General features: G+C 45.5%; 1 protein-coding gene across 1 annotated transcript in view; it reads left to right on the top strand.

Moving 5' to 3' along the window:
* The window catches only part of NREP (neuronal regeneration related protein), a 35,832-nt gene extending 19,270 nt beyond the window's left edge, over nucleotides 1-16,562 (top strand). The window contains exon 4 of the mRNA XM_075325014.1: nucleotides 14,626-16,562. Coding sequence (XP_075181129.1) covers nucleotides 14,626-14,748 — 123 coding nt within the window. The 3' untranslated portion in view covers nucleotides 14,749-16,562. The remainder of the gene's footprint in view (nucleotides 1-14,625) is intronic.
* Nucleotides 16,563-17,532: the final 970 nt, after the last annotated feature.

The following is a 17,532-nucleotide window of genomic DNA, read 5'->3' on the forward strand; positions in this document are numbered from 1 at the left end:
AGTCTTTCAATTATAGTTCATCTCTGTAAGTTCCACTCCTGGTTTTGGCATCTAAATACGGATGAAATACTGATGTAAAATACTGACGTGTGAAAGAAGCCTAAGGACTCATGCACACGTAACTACTGAATATTCTGCATCGATTTGACAGCACATGTGCACTTTAAATCGCTGCAGAAACACTGCACAATGAATGCAGTATTTTTGTTAAAAGAAGCCGATTTCCTGCTCTCGGGATGCAGCCCCCACCATAGACAGAGCGGGAGCTGCATCCAGAACCCAGAAATAATTGACATGCTGCTTTTAAGAACGCACGGATTTGGGTCAAAATTTTAGCACCCAAATCACTGCATTCAAAAAGCAACATGCGCATGTATCATGCACAATCTACATAGATTATGCAGGGGTCGCAGGACACATGCATTTACGCTGCAGTGCAATACGCAGCATAAATGCATGCTATTGCGCAATGTGCGCATGAGCCCTAAGGTTGTGTGCGCAGCGCACAGTGCTTTTTTATGCATTTTTTGGTGCAGTTTGTGGCCGAAATCTGCATGCCTATCTTTATGCCAGCAAAGTCAATGAGAATACTGAAGTACTGTGCGTACGTTGCTTATTTTTTGCTTGCAGATTTGGTGCAGAAAATAATCTGCAGCATGTAAATTGGTGGAACGTTTTTTCCTGCAATTTGTAGCCCTTCCACCCATTGGCTTCATTAAAAAAAACGCATGGCACAGAAATGTGCCAAAAAATGCACCAAAAACTCATGCTTTTTTAGTTGCATTTATCTGCCAGAAGGTGCAGATTTCATGTAGAAATTTTCTTCATCAAATCTGCAGCGTGTGCACAGGATTATCGCCATATCTGATGTCAATCGATATGTGCTCAATGGCAGCAATCTGCTACTGTTATATCTCTGTACCTTTAAATCTTGACAAGGATCCAAACAGTTACATTTTACCTTTATTTATTAGGCTTAAAGTGGTATTCCAATTATATATTCAGGCATATGCAGAGTGGGAAAAGATTCCAAGAAAGGAATAGAGACAGGCGGCACTTTTCTGAGTGCAGTATTTTGTGATCACAAGGAGTGCTTGAATGGTAATGCACTCTCCTTGGGGTAAAATGGATAGTGCATGCAATCTGAGAAACCCCCGGTACCCGGCGACGGCTGGTCGGCCCACTGAATCGGAGTCCTTCAATGGGCTCCGAGCAGAAGACGATAAGACAAAAGGAGGTGGGTGGTCCGCGCACAATCCGGTGGCTTAAATTTATAGGTACAAAATGACCAGATCCACTTATATAAAAAATGGAATATTTTAAAAACATCACTTGCCTTACAGCCCTCCTCCTTTTGTCTTATTGACAGGCATATTGCAAGGATATACCATATATTTCAGATATATAGTCGTGGGACCTCAACCTGACCAAAAACCCTTTCAGCTTAGTTTCTCCACCTCAGTAATTTTATCTTTTTACAATTCTTTACAAAAATGTCTTCTTCCCACTTAGTAGCAGCAAAGAGCAGGTACTCAAGGTCTGTTTAGTGACTGACTTTACCATCATATCATAAAAAGCCCTGATCATAACTTAAATCCGCCATAACTTCAAATAAGTCTCTGTATGTGTGGGCAGCTTAAGAAATGCGGTTTGCTATTATCCCTAAGTACAGCTGACTCAGTCTTTATAAATTATATTGAAAGTTTTGCTGCTATATAATATTAATCACCTAAAAATGTTATGAATATTTTAAATGCAAAATTTGTGAACACCCAAGAGTACAAATTAATCGTGCTAATTATGAAAATATCTAATTTCATTACAAACATATACACTGAATAGAGTTCTTTAAATTACATGATTAACCCCTTAACGACCGCGGGCCGTAAAATTACGTCCTAAATGACATAATCTTACTGCCCGCGGTCCTCCGGCGGCAGCATGCCGCGATCGGCACACATCTCAGCTGATTTTCACAGCTGAGATGTGTGCCTGCTAGGCACGAGCAGAATCGTTATCTGCTCGTGCCGATTAACCCCTTATATGGCGCTGTCAATACATGACAGCGCCATTATAAGCGCAATCGCGGTAAAGTTTTACTTACCGCCGAAACCGGAAGTCACGTGACGCGATCACGTGACTCCCGATAGTTGTCATGGTAGTACAGGGTCATGTGATGACTCCTGTACTACACATGAATTGGTTTCACTTTCGCTGTGCCCGGGGCACAGCAAAAGAGAAAGACAGCGTATCTGCTGTTTACAGCCTTCCAGCTGTGATCAGCAGATACTGCAGAGCGATCGGAATGCTGATCGCAATAGCCCCCTAGGGGGACTAGTAAAATAAAAAAAAAAGTAAAAAAATAAGTTTTAACCCCTTCAGCCCCAAGCCTATTTTGACCCTAAAGACCAGGCCATTTTTTGCAATTTTGACCAGTGTCACTTTATGAGGTTATAACTCTGGAACGCTTCAGCGGATCCCGGTGATTCTGAGATTGTTTTTTCGTGACATATTGGGCTTCATGTTAGTGGTAAATTTAGGCCGATATTTTTTGCGTTTCTTTGTGAAAAAAACGGAAATTTCGCGAAAATTTCGAAAATTTTGTAATTTTCAAACTTTGAATTTTTATGCTCTAAAACCAACGAGACATATGACACAAAATAATTAATAAATAGCATTTCCCACATGTCTATTTTACATCTGAACAATTTTGGGAAAAAAAAAAAAAAAAAATTAAGGAAGTTATAGGGGTTCAAAGTTTATGAGCAATTTCTCATTTTTACAACAAAATTTACAAAGCCACTTTTTTTAGGGACCACATCACATTTGAAGCAATTTTGAAAGGTCTACATGACACAGAACACCCAAAAGTGACACCATTCCAAAAACGGCACCCCTCAGGCTACTCAAAACCACATTCAAGAAGGTTATTAACCCTTCAGGTGCTTCACAGTAACTAAAACAATGTGGAAGGAAAAAATGAACATTTTACTTATTGCAACAAAAATGTTAATTTAGCCTCAAATATTGCATATTCACAAGGGTAGCAGGATTAAATGAACCCCCAAAATTTGTTGGGCAATTTCTACTGAACACGCAGATACCTCATATGTGGCGAAAAACCACTGTTTGGGCGCACGGCAGGACTCGGAAGGGAAGGAGCGCCATTTGACTTTTTTTAACAGAAAATTAGCTGGAATCGTTAGCCGCACCATGTTGCGTTTGGAGAGCCGCTGAGGTGCCGAAACAGTGGAGCTCCCCCACATGTGACCCCATTTTGGAAACTAGACCCCTCATGGAATTTATCTAGATGTTTATTGAGCACTTTGAGCCTCTGGGGGCTTCACAAAAGTTAATAGAGTTGAGCTGTGAAAATAAAAAAAACATTTTTTACCACAAAATTGTTACTTCAACCAGGTAGCTTTTTTTTCACAAGGGTATCAGGAAAAATGGCACCATAAAATGTATTGTGCAATTTCTCCTGAGTACACAGACACCTCATATGTGGTGGAACTCAAATGTTTGGGCGCACAGCAGGGCTCGGAAGGCAAGGAGCGTCATTTGACGTTTCAAACGCAAAATTGTCTGGGATAATTAGCGTATTCCATGTTGCGTTTGGAGACCCCCTGAGGTGCCGAAACAGTGGAGCTCCCCAACATGTGACCCCATTTTGGAAACTAGACCCCCATGGCATAGAAAAAAAAAACAGCGGAAGATGGGGGGGGGCGGCAGCGGCATATAAAGGGAGCATTTGTGATTGTGAGACGGCGGCTGGGATAGGGTGGGGGCGGATGGGAGAGGGAGCAGTGGATGCAGGAGCGGCAGTGGATGCAGGAGCGGCAGAGGATGGGGGGAGGGAGCGGGTGGGGGGGGATGGGTGGGAAGGGGAGTGGGAGGTGAGATTGGGGATAGTTACCCTACAGGATGGATCTAGGCAGCTGGATCACAGGAGATGAAGGAGGCAGCAGATCACGGAGGAGACAGGGGAGGGAGCGCAGATCACGGGGGTGAGAGGTGGAGGGAGAGTGGAGCGCAGATCACGGGGGTGAGAGGTGGAGGGAGAGTGGAGCGCAGATCACGGGGGTGAGAGGTGGAGGGAGAGTGGACAGCAGATCACGGGGGTGAGAGGTGGAGGGAGAGTGGACAGCGGAGGGAGCGCACATCACGGCGGTGACAGGGGAGGGAGCGCACATCACGGCGGTGACAGGGGAGGGAGCGCACATCACGGCGGTGACAGGGGAGGGAGCGCACATCACGGCGGTGACAGGGGAGGGAGCGCACATCACGGCGGTGACAGGGGAGGGAGCGCACATCACGGCGGTGACAGGGGAGGGAGCGCACATCACGGCGGTGACAGGGGAGGGAGCGCACATCACGGCGGTGACAGGGGAGGGAACGCACATCACGGCGGTGACAGGGGAGGGAGCGCACATCACGGCGGTGACAGGGGAGGGAGCGCACATCACGGCGGTGACAGGGGAGGGAGCGCACATCACGGCGGTGACAGGGGAGGGAGCGCACATCACGGCGGTGACAGGGGAGGGAGCGCACATCACGGCGGTGACAGGGGAGGGAGCGCACATCACGGCGGTGACAGGGGAGGGAGCGCACATCACGGCGGTGACAGGGGAGGGAGCGCACATCACGGCGGTGACAGGGGAGGGAGCGCACATCACGGCGGTGACAGGGGAGGGAGCGCACATCACGGCGGTGACAGGGGAGGGAGCGCACATCACGGCGGTGACAGGGGAGGGAGCGCACATCACGGCGGTGACAGGGGAGGGAGCGCACATCACGGCGGTGACAGGGGAGGGAGCGCACATCACGGCGGTGACAGGGGAGGGGGCGCACATCACGGCGGTGACAGGGGAGGGAGCGCACATCACGGCGGTGACAGGGGAGGGGGCGGGTAGCTGACCACGGGGGTGAGAGGTGGGGAGAGCGTGCAGCACATCACGTAGGGGAGGGGGCGAGCAGCACATCACGGAGGGGAGGGGGCGAGCGAGCAGCACATCACGGAGGGGAGGGGGCGAGCGAGCAGCACATCACGGAGGGGAGGGGGCGAGCGAGCAGCACATCACGGAGGGGAGGGGGCGAGCGAGCAGCACATCACGGAGGGGAGGGGGCGAGCGAGCAGCACATCACGGAGGGGAGGGGGCGAGCAGCACATCACGGAGGGGAGGGGGCGAGCGAGCAGCACATCACGGAGGGGAGGGGGCGAGCGAGCAGCACATCACGGAGGGGAGGGGGCGAGCGAGCAGCACATCACGGAGGGGGCGAGCAGCACATCACGGAGGGGGCGAGCGAGCAGCACATCACGGAGGGGAGGGGGCGAGCAGCACATCACGGAGGGGAGGGGGCGAGCAGCACATCACGGAGGGGGCGAGCGAGCAGCACATCACGGAGGGGAGGGGGCGAGCAGCACATCACGGAGGGGAGGGGGCGAGCAGCACATCACGGAGGGGAGGGGGCGAGCAGCACATCACGGAGGGGAGGGGGCGAGCGAGCAGCACATCACGGAGGGGAGGGGGCGAGCGAGCAGCACATCACGGAGGGGGCGAGCGAGCAGCACATCACGGAGGGGAGGGGGCGAGCGAGCAGCACATCACGGATGGGAGGGGGCGAGCGAGCAGCACATCACGGAAGGGAGGGGGCGAGCGAGCAGCACATCACGGAGGGGAGGGGGCGAGCAGCACATCACGGAGGGGAGGGGACGGGCACCGATCACGAGGGGGAGGGGCCGGGCAGCAGATCGGAGGGAGCGGTGGTACTATGACAGATTGAGGAGGACAGGGTGCACGATCCCTGTCCTCCTCCATCTGTCATAGTGCCACCGCTCCCTCCGATCTGCTGCACGGAGGTGAGGGGCCGGGCAGCAGATTGGGGGGAGCGGTGGCACTGCGGCAGATGGAGGGCGGCAGCGGATCGGGAGGTGTGGGGGTGAGGGTGCGGGCAGGAGATCGGGGAGACAGGTGGCAGATCGCGGAGGGCAGCGGCGGCGGATCGGGACGCTTTTCGTACAGTGCAATGGCAGCGCGGCAACTTCCGGGTCCCATGCTCCGGTCTCATAACAGCATGGGACCAGAGCTTGTCGCCCTGCCATTGCACTGTGTACACTCACTGTGCTCAGCGTGCTGCAGGGACAAGTAGTGAAGCTGATGGGGGCGGTCACCGGCAACAGCTCCACTGTGATTGGAGAAAATCGGTCACAAGGCCGATCTCTCCAATCAGAGCATTGGAGCTGGGGGAGGGTGATCCAGTGAGGTCACCCAGCTCCAGCCAATGGCCAGTGCTACAGCTGCACTGGCCAGGGCTGGATTTCAATGTTTCAGTCATTTTAAATGGCTGGAACATTACAGTGGCTGTGATTGGTTGAGCGGCGTTCGTCAGCCAATCACAGCCTCCGTAGGTCCGGGGAGGAGGCACCACCCCTCCTAAGGTCAGGAACAGGTCCCCTCCTCCCCGAATCTGCGGTTTTTGCTAACATATTGCAGTCACCGGAGGCTCCGGTGCCGCGATTCCGCCATGACGGAAAGATCCGTCCTTGGTCGTTAAGGCCCAGGGCACAAGGACGGATCTTTCCGTCCATGGTCGTGAAGGGGTTAAAAAATGAAAAAAAAACAAAAAAACCTAAAAGTTCAAATCACCCCCCATTCGCCCCATTGAAAATTAAAGGGTTAAAAAAATAAAAAATATACACACATTTGGTATCGCCGCGTTCAGAAACGCCCGATCTATCAAAATATAAAATCAATTAATCTGATCAGTAAACGGCGTAGCGGCAAAAAAATTCCAAACGCCAAAACGACGTTTTTTTGTCGCCACAACTTTTGCGCAAAATGCAATAAGAGGCGATCAAAACGTAGCATCTGCGCAAAAATGGTACCGTTAAAAACGTCAGCTCGAGACGCAAAAAATAAGCCGTCATTGAGCCTAAGATCCCGAAAAATGAGAACGCTACGGGTCACGGAATATGGCGTAAAACGTGCGCCACTTTTTTCGGACAAACTTCCGATTTTTTTTTAACCCCTTATATAAAAGTAAACCTATACATGTTTGGTGTCTACGAACTCGCACTGACCTGAGGCATCACACCCACACATCAGTTTTACCATATAGTGAACACAGTGAATAAAATATCTCAAAAACCATAGTGCTATCGCACTTTTTTTGCAATTTTTCAGCATTTGGAATTTTTTTGCCATTTTCTAGTACACAATATGGTAAAACTGATGGTTTCATTTAAAAGTACAGCTCGTTCCGCAAAAAATGAGCCCTCACATGACCATATTGACTGAAAAATAAAAAAGTTACGTCTCTCAGAAAAAGAATGGCGAAAAAAAAAAACGGAAAGCGAAAAATCGGCCGGTCGTGAAAGGGTTAAAGGATTGGGTCAGAAGGCTTCTAAAAATTCACTGAATCGCGTAGGAACTAGTTTAGAACTTTTCTTCTTGTCCCTTCCTTAATTTTTAAAAATCATTAGACCAGATTATCTGGCATGTCAGACTAATATAAATCACCTAAATATTTTTTAGATTACTGTACACAGATTTTACAAGCTAGTCCGTCACTGTTGAGTAAAACTTTATCTTTGCTCATGTCGTAGGTACACTTCCTTCAATGGTTCTTGAAAAGTGTGCTCTGATGTATTTTTCAGATTTGAGACATCATTGAAATAAGTTACGTAATTTCCCAAATACGTTAGAAGTTAGATTGAAATGCTCTTTTCAGTATAGGACCACTATATTCTATATTGTGCATTTAGATTAAATGGATTAAATGGAATCTGTCAGCAGGTTTTTGCTATGTAAGCTGAGGACAGCATGATGTAGGGGTTTAAAAGCAAATGGCAACTATGCCTCTCTTATCTGTGTGTGTTCAATTGTTTACTTAAACTAATAGCTTTATTACCCTGTGAGATTGACATTGCAGGATTAGAAAAATGCACATGCAGGGCAGTCCCACGCACCCCCTGCTGTGATTAACAATTCACAATCCATGTACAATCTCTATTGAGACCCTGGTGTGGGCAGGGGAAGTTTCCTGTACTCAGCTTACTCATGCTTAAAACTCAATTCTTTAATTATGTGAGAATGGCCTCAACCAGTAATCTAAGTGATACACTGTTGGATTCAGAATCTCATTGCCTACATTTTGTTGCTGTTAAATGAGGTAGCAAAAACTTGTTGACAGATTCCATTTAAGACTAGTCTAATATAGTCCTTATTTCATTCTGATTTATGGCATGGAAAAAGTCCAGGCCAAATTAGAAACAGACATTCTGAGTCACCCCCCATGCTGAACCAAAGAATCAGTCCAGCTTCTTTAATAGATTGACCATCTTAGTAGCTGGACAACGCTTGTGTACTTAGAGTGTTTACATCCTGTTTTTAAGTGAGCTGGTGGAAATCGCTGAAACATCACGTTTCCTCTTGAGTTTCAAAAGAGGAAAAAAAAAGTTTCATGTGTAAACACGAGTCGTCTCGTAGTTAACAGAGGACACATATATATTACTATCATGTTGATTAGTCATTGATTTTTTATTGTTCTAGTGTTTAGAAGCAAACCACTTTATTATAGGAAAACATTACAACTTCTAGTTTGGAAATGGTCCATCACATATGAGCAAACGATTACCTTTCATCTCCCTAAATATTTTTACAGCTGAGAGGAACTGCCCCGCACAATACTTTGGGAACTTTTCCCAGACTGCAGTCTGTATGCAGTTGAGGTTTTGTTGCTGCCACCCACATCCTGCAGCACAGCCGAGCTGGAAGAAAAACACCCTATGCTATAAAAGTCTCATTTTTTTTTTACAAGAAAGACAGCTCTGTTGATTTAATCATTTTTTAATGAGAAATACATATTAGTGTGCTCCTTATGTCTAATTTGGATGACAAATTCTAATCAGTATAAACATGAACTGTGAAAAGATTATTTACTTGCCACAACAGGGATCTGGGCTCCGGATGCTATTTTAGGCCTCTTTCACACGTCCGTGAAAATCACGCACGTTTTTCACGGACGTGTCAACGGTGCGTATTGCCCTCGGTGTGCCGTGTGTATGGCACACGTGTGTTTCTCCGCGTGTTATCCGTGAAAACACACGGAGAACGGGAACTTTCTACTCACCTGTCCCTGGCTTCTCTGTCCGTGGTGCTGATCTTCGGTCTCCGATCCTGCCGACTCCCCATTGATGCTGCTTCCGGCCGCAGTGAAGTGAATAAGGAATGAGCATAATGAGCGGCGGTTGGAAGCAAGTGACAGCAGCGGCAGAGACAGCAGGGCTGGAGAAGGTGAGTAAAGTTTTTTTTTTTGCAGACACATGTGTTTTCTCCGGTGCATGTCACACGGAACACATCTGTGTGGTCCGTGTGTGTTACGTGTGACCCGTTTGCGTTCCGTTTGACACCCGTGATCCCGGAGAAAAATGGACATTTCTACGTGTGGAGCACACTGGCACATGTATGCTCCACACACGTACACACGGTCCATGGCAGAATACGCACGTGAACGCAGACCCATTGATTTTAATGGGTCTACGTGTACCCTGTCTCCGGTACGTGAGAAAACTGACCAAACACGTACCGGAGGCACAGACGTGTGAAAGAGGCCTTAGGAGTAGAGCTGGTCCTGATTTTTAGATTGGAATTGGCTCACAATCTACTGTGATGGAAGACGGCTCTGAAGTGATGATGGGTCATATTGAGTTTCAACATGCTCCACCCTGATAATGTCTTTTTCCTCTCTTTATGGTGCTACCGGGCCTGTTCATCTGATAGCTGTTTAGTTGTTTAGTGTTTCACTCGTGATGTTAGTTGATTCAAACAACTAATTTAGACTGTGTTCAGATGAGCGCATGAAAAATCGTCCAGAACAGCTGGACAGTTTTCATCTGTATTCTATTTATGTACTGTCCATGTGTCCATTTTTGACATCCATGTGACATTTATCAACATCAACAATTTAAAATGTGTATGATCAAATACAGTCTCCTATGTTCATAATGGCAATATAGCTATACGTAACGGATGCAATACAGCTAATCAAATGCAATTTTTTTTTTCGGGTACATATGGACTTATATAGTCATGTCTCATCTGAATTACAGAAGAGAATGAAGCATGCTTCAGCTTTTTTTCACACGGATACTGTTATTCAGCTTTCACACGGACATTGTTATTCAATAGGGCTGTCATCTTAATGAACCAGTTGAATAACATTGATCAGTGTGCTATCCGAATTTTAACTTGGACAGCAATCATCCATATATTGCACTCATCTAAAAGAACCCATACACCATTGCCATTGGTCCTTCCAATTTTATACAGTCAGGGCCAGAAATATTTGGACAGTGACACAAGTTTTGTTATTTTAGCTGTTTACAAAAACATGTTCAGAAATACAATTATATATATAATATGGGCTGAAAGTGCACACTCCCAGCTGCAATATGAGAGTTTTCACATCCAAATCGGAGAAAGGGTTTAGGAATCATAGCTCTGTAATGCATAGCCTCCTCTTTTTCAAGGGACCAAAAGTAATTGGACAAGGGACTCTAAGGGCTGCAATTAACTCTGAAGGCGTCTCCCTCGTTAACCTGTAATCAATGAAGTAGTTAAAAGGTCTGGGGTTAATTACAGGTGTGTGGTTTTGCATTTGGAATCTGTTGCTGTGACCAGACAACATGCGGTCTAAGGAACTCTCAATTGAGGTGAAGCAGAACATCCTGAGGCTGAAAAAAAAGAAAAAATCCATCAGAGAGATAGCAGACATGCTTGGAGTAGCAAAATCAACAGTCGGGTACATTCTGAGAAAAAAGGAATTGACTGGTGAGCTTGGGAACTCAAAAAGGCCTGGGCGTCCACGGATGACAACAGTGGTAGATGATCGCCGCATACTTTCTTTGGTGAAGAAGAACCCGTTCACAACATCAACTGAAGTCCAGAACACTCTCAGTGAAGTAGGTGTATCTGTCTCTAAGTCAACAGTAAAGAGAAGACTCCATGAAAGTAAATACAAAGGGTTCACATCTAGATGCAAACCATTCATCAATTCCAAAAATAGACAGGCCAGAGTTAAATTTGCTGAAAAACACCTCATGAAGCCAGCTCAGTTCTGGAAAAGTATTCTATGGACAGATGAGACCAAGATCAACCTGTACCAGAATGATGGGAAGAAAAAAGTTTGGAGAAGAAAGGGAACGGCACATGATCCAAGGCACACCACATCCTCTGTAAAACATGGTGGAGGCAACGTGATGGTATGGGCATGCATGGCTTTCAATGGCACTGGGTCACTTGTGTTTATTGATGACATAACAGCAGACAAGAGTAGCTGGATGAATTCTGAAGTGTACCGGGATATACTTTCAGCCCAGATTCAGCCAAATGCCGCAAAGTTGATCGGACGGCGCTTCATAGTACAGATGGACAATGACCCCAAGCATACAGCCAAAGCTACCCAGGAGTTCATGAGCGCTAAAAAGTGGAACATTCTGCAATGGCCAAGTCAATTACCAGATCTTAACCCAATTGAGCATGCATTTCACTTGCTCAAATCCAGACTTAAGACGGAAAGACCCACAAACAAGCAAGACCTGAAGGATGCGGCTGTAAAGGCCTGGCAAAGCATTAAGAAGGAGGAAACCCAGCGTTTGGTGATGTCCATGGGTTCCAGACTTAAGGCAGTGATTGCCTCCAAAGGATTCGCAACAAAATATTGAAAATAAAAATATTTTGTTTGGGTTTGGTTTATTTGTCCAATTACTTTTGACCTCCTAAAATGTGGAGTGTTTGTAAAGAAATGTGTACAATTCCTACAATTTCTATCAGATATTTTTGTTCAAACCTTCAAATTAAACGTTACAATCTGCACTTGAATTCTGTTGTAGAGGTTTAATTTCAAATCCAATGTGGTGGCATGCAGAGCCCAACTCGCGAAAATTGTGTCACTGTCCAAATATTTCTGGACCTAACTGTAGTTCAAAAGCCTGTCAGGAACAAATTGAAGGCTGAAATTTATCAGAACTGGGTGATTCATTCTGATGATCAACAAAGAACAGTTTTTGGATCACTAGTTTTCGAGACATGGGATTCACAACTAAATACATTCATACAGTCATGTATCCACAGGGTAGATAGTAATTGTATGATTGCTGGGGGTCTGAACTATGGAACCCCCTGTAATCTCCAGCTTTTGGGTCCCAAAGTCCCCTGTGTAATCAGTGGTGCACATGCATTATTCACTTTTATGGTAGGACTGACGGGAATGGCGAGGAAAAAAAAAAACCCTTTAATAAAAAGACTTTTATACATATTTAATAAAGTCTATGGATGTTATGAATGAGTGTACTTAATGAAAAAATAGAGACAAAGCATGATACCACTAAAAATGATTTTATTTATTATCTGTCAAGACCCTGATAGGTGGGTGTGTGAATGACAGATGGTATTAGTACTAGAAGGATATAACTATACTTTCATGAATTCTGAAAAAACTAGTGTCCAGCTATTCATTCAAGAAATCAAGCATTTGAAGGGAACGTATCAGCGTATTCATACTGTTTAAACCATGGGCAGTATTTATCTACCTGACTCCTGTATGATAACTTATGGTGTACTCTGAAATGCTGCAGCGTTTCAGTGAAATACATGATCGGAAGTGCACAAAGTTCCACACCCGCCGTAGATTGACTGTGACAGGAAGTAAAAAGCACCCACTTTGCTTGAGATGCAGACAAAGCAAACAAAGGTATTCAGCCGATTGGATATAAAACTTCAATTTATTAATACAGCTTAAAAAGTTCCAAGTACCATATATTTCGCTTTATAAGACGCACTCCCAAATTTGGTGAAGGAAAAGAGAATTTTTTTTTTAATGTTAAATGGGGTCCGTCTTATAATGCCAATGTCCGTCTAACAAATCATATAGGGTATATGTCTCTTATAGCCCCCATCCTAAAATTAGCCCCCTTAATCTGGATATGGCCCCCTTATATTGAATAGAGCCCCCTTGTGCTGGCACACGTCACCCTGTGATGCCACATGTCCCCCTATGCTGGCACAAGTCTCCTATAGCTGGCACAAGTCTCCTATAACTGGCACAGGTCTCCTATAGCTGGCACAGGTCTCCTATAGCTGGCACACATCCCCATATTGCTGGCACAGGTCTCCTATAGCTGACACAGGTCTCCTATAGCTGGCACACGTCCCCATATTGCTGGCACACGTCCCCATATTGCTGGCACAGGTCTCCGATAGCTGGCACAGGTCTCTTATAGCTGGCACAGGTCTCCTATAGCTGGCACACATCCCCCATATTGCTGGCACAGGTCTATAGCTGGCACACATCCCCTACAGCTGGCACAGGTCTTCTATTGCTGGCACACGTGCCCCTGTGTTTGATATGGCCCCCATGCTGCTGTCCATAGTAAAATAAACACTTTACCTTCTCCAGCGCTGTAATCCCTCGTGTCTCCCTCCGTGCTGCTGAGCTCCTGCACTTCCTGGTTCTCGGTGCTGGTCATGTGATCGGCACAGCAGAGTGACATGATCTCTGCGTGTCTGATCATAGCGGCAGCAGTGAGATCGGGGCGAAACGCTGGAGGAGGTAAGTAAAGCTTTTTTATTTTAGGATGGGCAGCAGCATGGAAGCCATATCTAACACGGGGGGGCATGTGCGATCAAAGGGGGGGCGCAGGCAGATATATTATGCGCGTCTCCCACAGGCCCATCGCCGCGGTGCGGTTTCAGCACCACGGTGATTGACAGCGGCAGTGCATATTATATGAGTGGGAGCAGGAGATCTAACGCTGCCTCCTGCAGCCTCCCCCAGCACCGCTCCAGTTGCCCCCACCTCCCCTGGACCCGTATATTTGGATTATAAGACGCACCCCCTACTTTCCCCCAAAATTTGAGGGAACAAAAGTGCATCTTATAAAGCGAAAAATATGGTATATAAAAAAAATATTGCAGCAAGGCAAAACTGACGCTTTTCGGACATAGAGCAGCCCTTAAATGGGTTAACTGGAACTTTAACATTGATGACCTGGGGGTGCGACACCTGGCACCCTCGCTGATCAACTGTTCCAGAAGCCACTAGCACTGAGTAGTTCTTGCCGGCGGGGGTGGCCCCGAGAACAGCTTATCTGCGAGGATGCCTGGTATCGCACCCCCACAGATCAGACATTGATTTACCTATCCTAAGTATACCGTCGGTCATCAATGTAAAAGTTCCAGACAACCGCTTTAATCATGGTTGGAAGTGCTTTCTCTGATTCATGATAGGAATATGAGTCATATTACAGGATCCCTTTATGGCAGAGCTGAATAAAGTAAAAATACTGGCACAATATTTGGTTAAGAAATCATCTTTCTACTTTGTATGTCTGGAAATAGACTAGGAGCAGTATTGGGTGTCATGTCACACACAGGACACTCGAGCATTCCTTTATTTCAAAGTGTTCAATTACCTTTGTCATCTGTGCCATGTTCTAATACATCATTGATCTGTATAAGACACGTTCCTGCCTATATCATTGCTAGAGAATTGTTCTGTTACAATGAGCGTTTGGGTTATATATGTCACATAAAAGTAACAATCATTCTTTTGTCTCTTTATCAGGAGATTCTCCATCTACCCAGAGAGGTCAACCACAAGGAGAACAATGGGACAGACAGACTCCCGACTCCAGAAAATGGTTGCGGACATCATTTCACTGAAATTAATTACCTCTTCCTTTTTTAACTGTATCTCTTCCATGTGTAGTGCATTTGGTTTATGGTTGTCGACACACTCATGATGTCATATATTGGGAACTGTTCCTGTGTATATCATCAAGTGTAAGAATATATGGGACTCTGAGCCTTGCTTTAGAGAAATACTACAGATAGAGTTGTTCCATAACTCGGTTTTTACAGTCTCGGTCAGGTGAATCTCTTCACACTGTGAATCCATGTTTACACACAATACAGGTGGGCCTTGTGGCCTGTTTCTACCACAACAACGTCTTCCTCTTCTCAAGCACCTCCGTTCACAATAAGCCAGTATCTAAAAGCCTTCAATTTCAGTACCGGTTTGTAACTTTTTTGTACCGTTGTTTACACACAGTGGAGGCGGCCATTTTGTTAGCTGAGGTAACATTCCTGGGAAAGTAACCTATGAATTTCTTAAGAATTAATGACAACACTTAATGTCATGCACGTTGTCAGGTACTTTGCACCTCGAAGATGTTAGTCTCTAGTGATTTGATAGGCCATATTTTCATGAAGAGTAGGTTAATGGTCGAAACCTCTGTGTGTAAGTGAAGGATACAGATTGACACTTAACTACCCTCTCTGAGGCTGAGAGTCCCCCTTATATCATTTATTACTTTCACCTAGATGTAGCATACTCGCTTCCTTTCTTTTCCTTCATTGTCTGTATATCTCTATATTTTATCCATGTACACTTTTTAATGTATAGAAATAGTTGTTTGAAACACATTGTTTCCTTGTGGTAAGTGACAGAGAAGCTGCCACAGGATTTAAGACACTGATGAATGGTGCTATTTTGGACTTTTAAACATGCTCCTTGGCAAGGTAAAACTGATGGGAGTTTTTTTTTTTTTCATGTTCTAAGAAGGTGTTGGTATTTTTTCCTGATTGTTGTTCTATAGGCGGGACTGGCTCTTTCTTGTCTTCAGTGTGGCTTTCTAGGGCAAATAATTGCTAACAGGGCAAGTCAGACAAGTAAAAAAAAAAATATCTATTTTTTTCCTTTTTTTTTTTCAATTCAGGGTAGATGCACCATCATACAGCTAATCTAGTGGGAGCAATCACAAAACTGTAATTTATCTAATCCCGAGATTCCAATTCCCCCGACCCTACATTTCAAACATATAGCAATAATAATTCACTAACCTTGTAGGAATCTTCTTTTTTTCTGTTTAAGAAGGAGTATGTATGAGGAAAGGGCATGTTTTTGTAAATGTCCTGGGGTCTGTGGCAGGTATTCATTTTAGGAATGAGGCAGCTAATAATTTTGCATACTTTTCCTTTTTATGTTGCAAAATTAAAAGACAATTACAGATTTTTTTTTAATTTACACTTTTGTTCTTGCTCTCGATGACAAATAAAGTAACCTACTCTTGAAATGCTGTTGTGTTAGACACAATCTGGAAGCCCACCTTAACATTTTTGTTTGTTTTTTTTTTTTCTTAAGTATAACACAGTCTTTAGCTCTTCTTCCGCAGTACGGACTATGCTCTGAACTGATTTAGCTTTTGACTGTTACTAGATGATGCATGCTTAGCCTATGATTTTTTTTATTCTTGTAATTTCTTTTTTCGCCTCTATTGTGGGTGTACTATTGTACGAGTAGAAGATATCAGCTATGCTGTATATAATAGAGCAATTAAATCGATATTAAGCACTTGTGGCATATATGTATGGTTGCAGTTGTGTATTGATAAAAGGCAAGCTTTTGTAATAATGTGATCTCTAATAATTCACTTCAAGTACCTAGTGTATTTTAACTATTTTAGTAGAATTTGTTCAATAAACATGCAAGCTCTAACAGTTTCAAGATGTCTTCTCATTTGTCCTGGAAGTCTCCTAGAATAGACAAGGTACAAGTGAAGATTTAACACATTAGGCCTTGGTTCCACTTGCATTTTGCAGGGGCGAGTGCAATCCAATAAACAATTGAATTGTACTCACACCAGTTCAAATCTATGGGGCAGTGTCCATCTGCGATTGATTTCTCCAGCCATATCAGCATGAGAAATGAATCGCAGCATGCTCTGTTTGGCAGCGAGTCTCGGCTCATACGCACCCGTACAAGTCTATGGGTTTGTGTGAAAGATCGCACTGCACTCACATGTTATCAAACCACAGTGCGATGTACGCAAAGACAGGCCACGGAGGAGAGGGAGAAAGTGCTCCTCCCCTCTCCTCTGCAGCTGGGATCTGATTCGAGACGATACTTCTTCACCTTTTTTCGGGCCACAATTTCGGGCCACAGAGATCTCAATCTTCTAGTCCTTTACACTTAAGCGGGCTTTATTGCCGATATCGTTAGCGTACGTACTCGCCCCCATCTTTTGTGCGACACGGGCATATCGCTGCCCGTCGCGCACAAAATCGCGCACCCCCCGTGACACAGACTTACCTGCTCTGCGACGTCGTTCTGGCCGGCGATCCGCCTCCTTTCTAAGGGGGCAGGTCGTGCGGCGTCACAGCGACGTCACACGGCAGGCGTCCAATAGAAGCGGAGAGGCAAAGATGAGCGGTACGTAAACATCCCGCCCACCTTCTTCCTTCCGCATAGCCGGTGGACGCAGGTAAGGAGATGTTCCTCGCTCCTGCGGTGTCACACACAGCGATGTGTGTTGCCGCAGGAACGAGGAACAACATCGCTAATGAGCGTTAAACGATTTTTGGTTTTAGGACGACCTCTCCACGGCAAACGATTTTGGCTGCTTTTGCGATCGTTTTAGGTCGCACAAAAGTGTCACACGCTGCGATATCGTTAATGACGCCAGATGTGCGT

The sequence above is a fragment of the Anomaloglossus baeobatrachus genome, chromosome 1 (assembly GCF_048569485.1).
Source record: "Anomaloglossus baeobatrachus isolate aAnoBae1 chromosome 1, aAnoBae1.hap1, whole genome shotgun sequence".
Lineage (NCBI taxonomy): Eukaryota > Metazoa > Chordata > Amphibia > Anura > Aromobatidae > Anomaloglossus > Anomaloglossus baeobatrachus.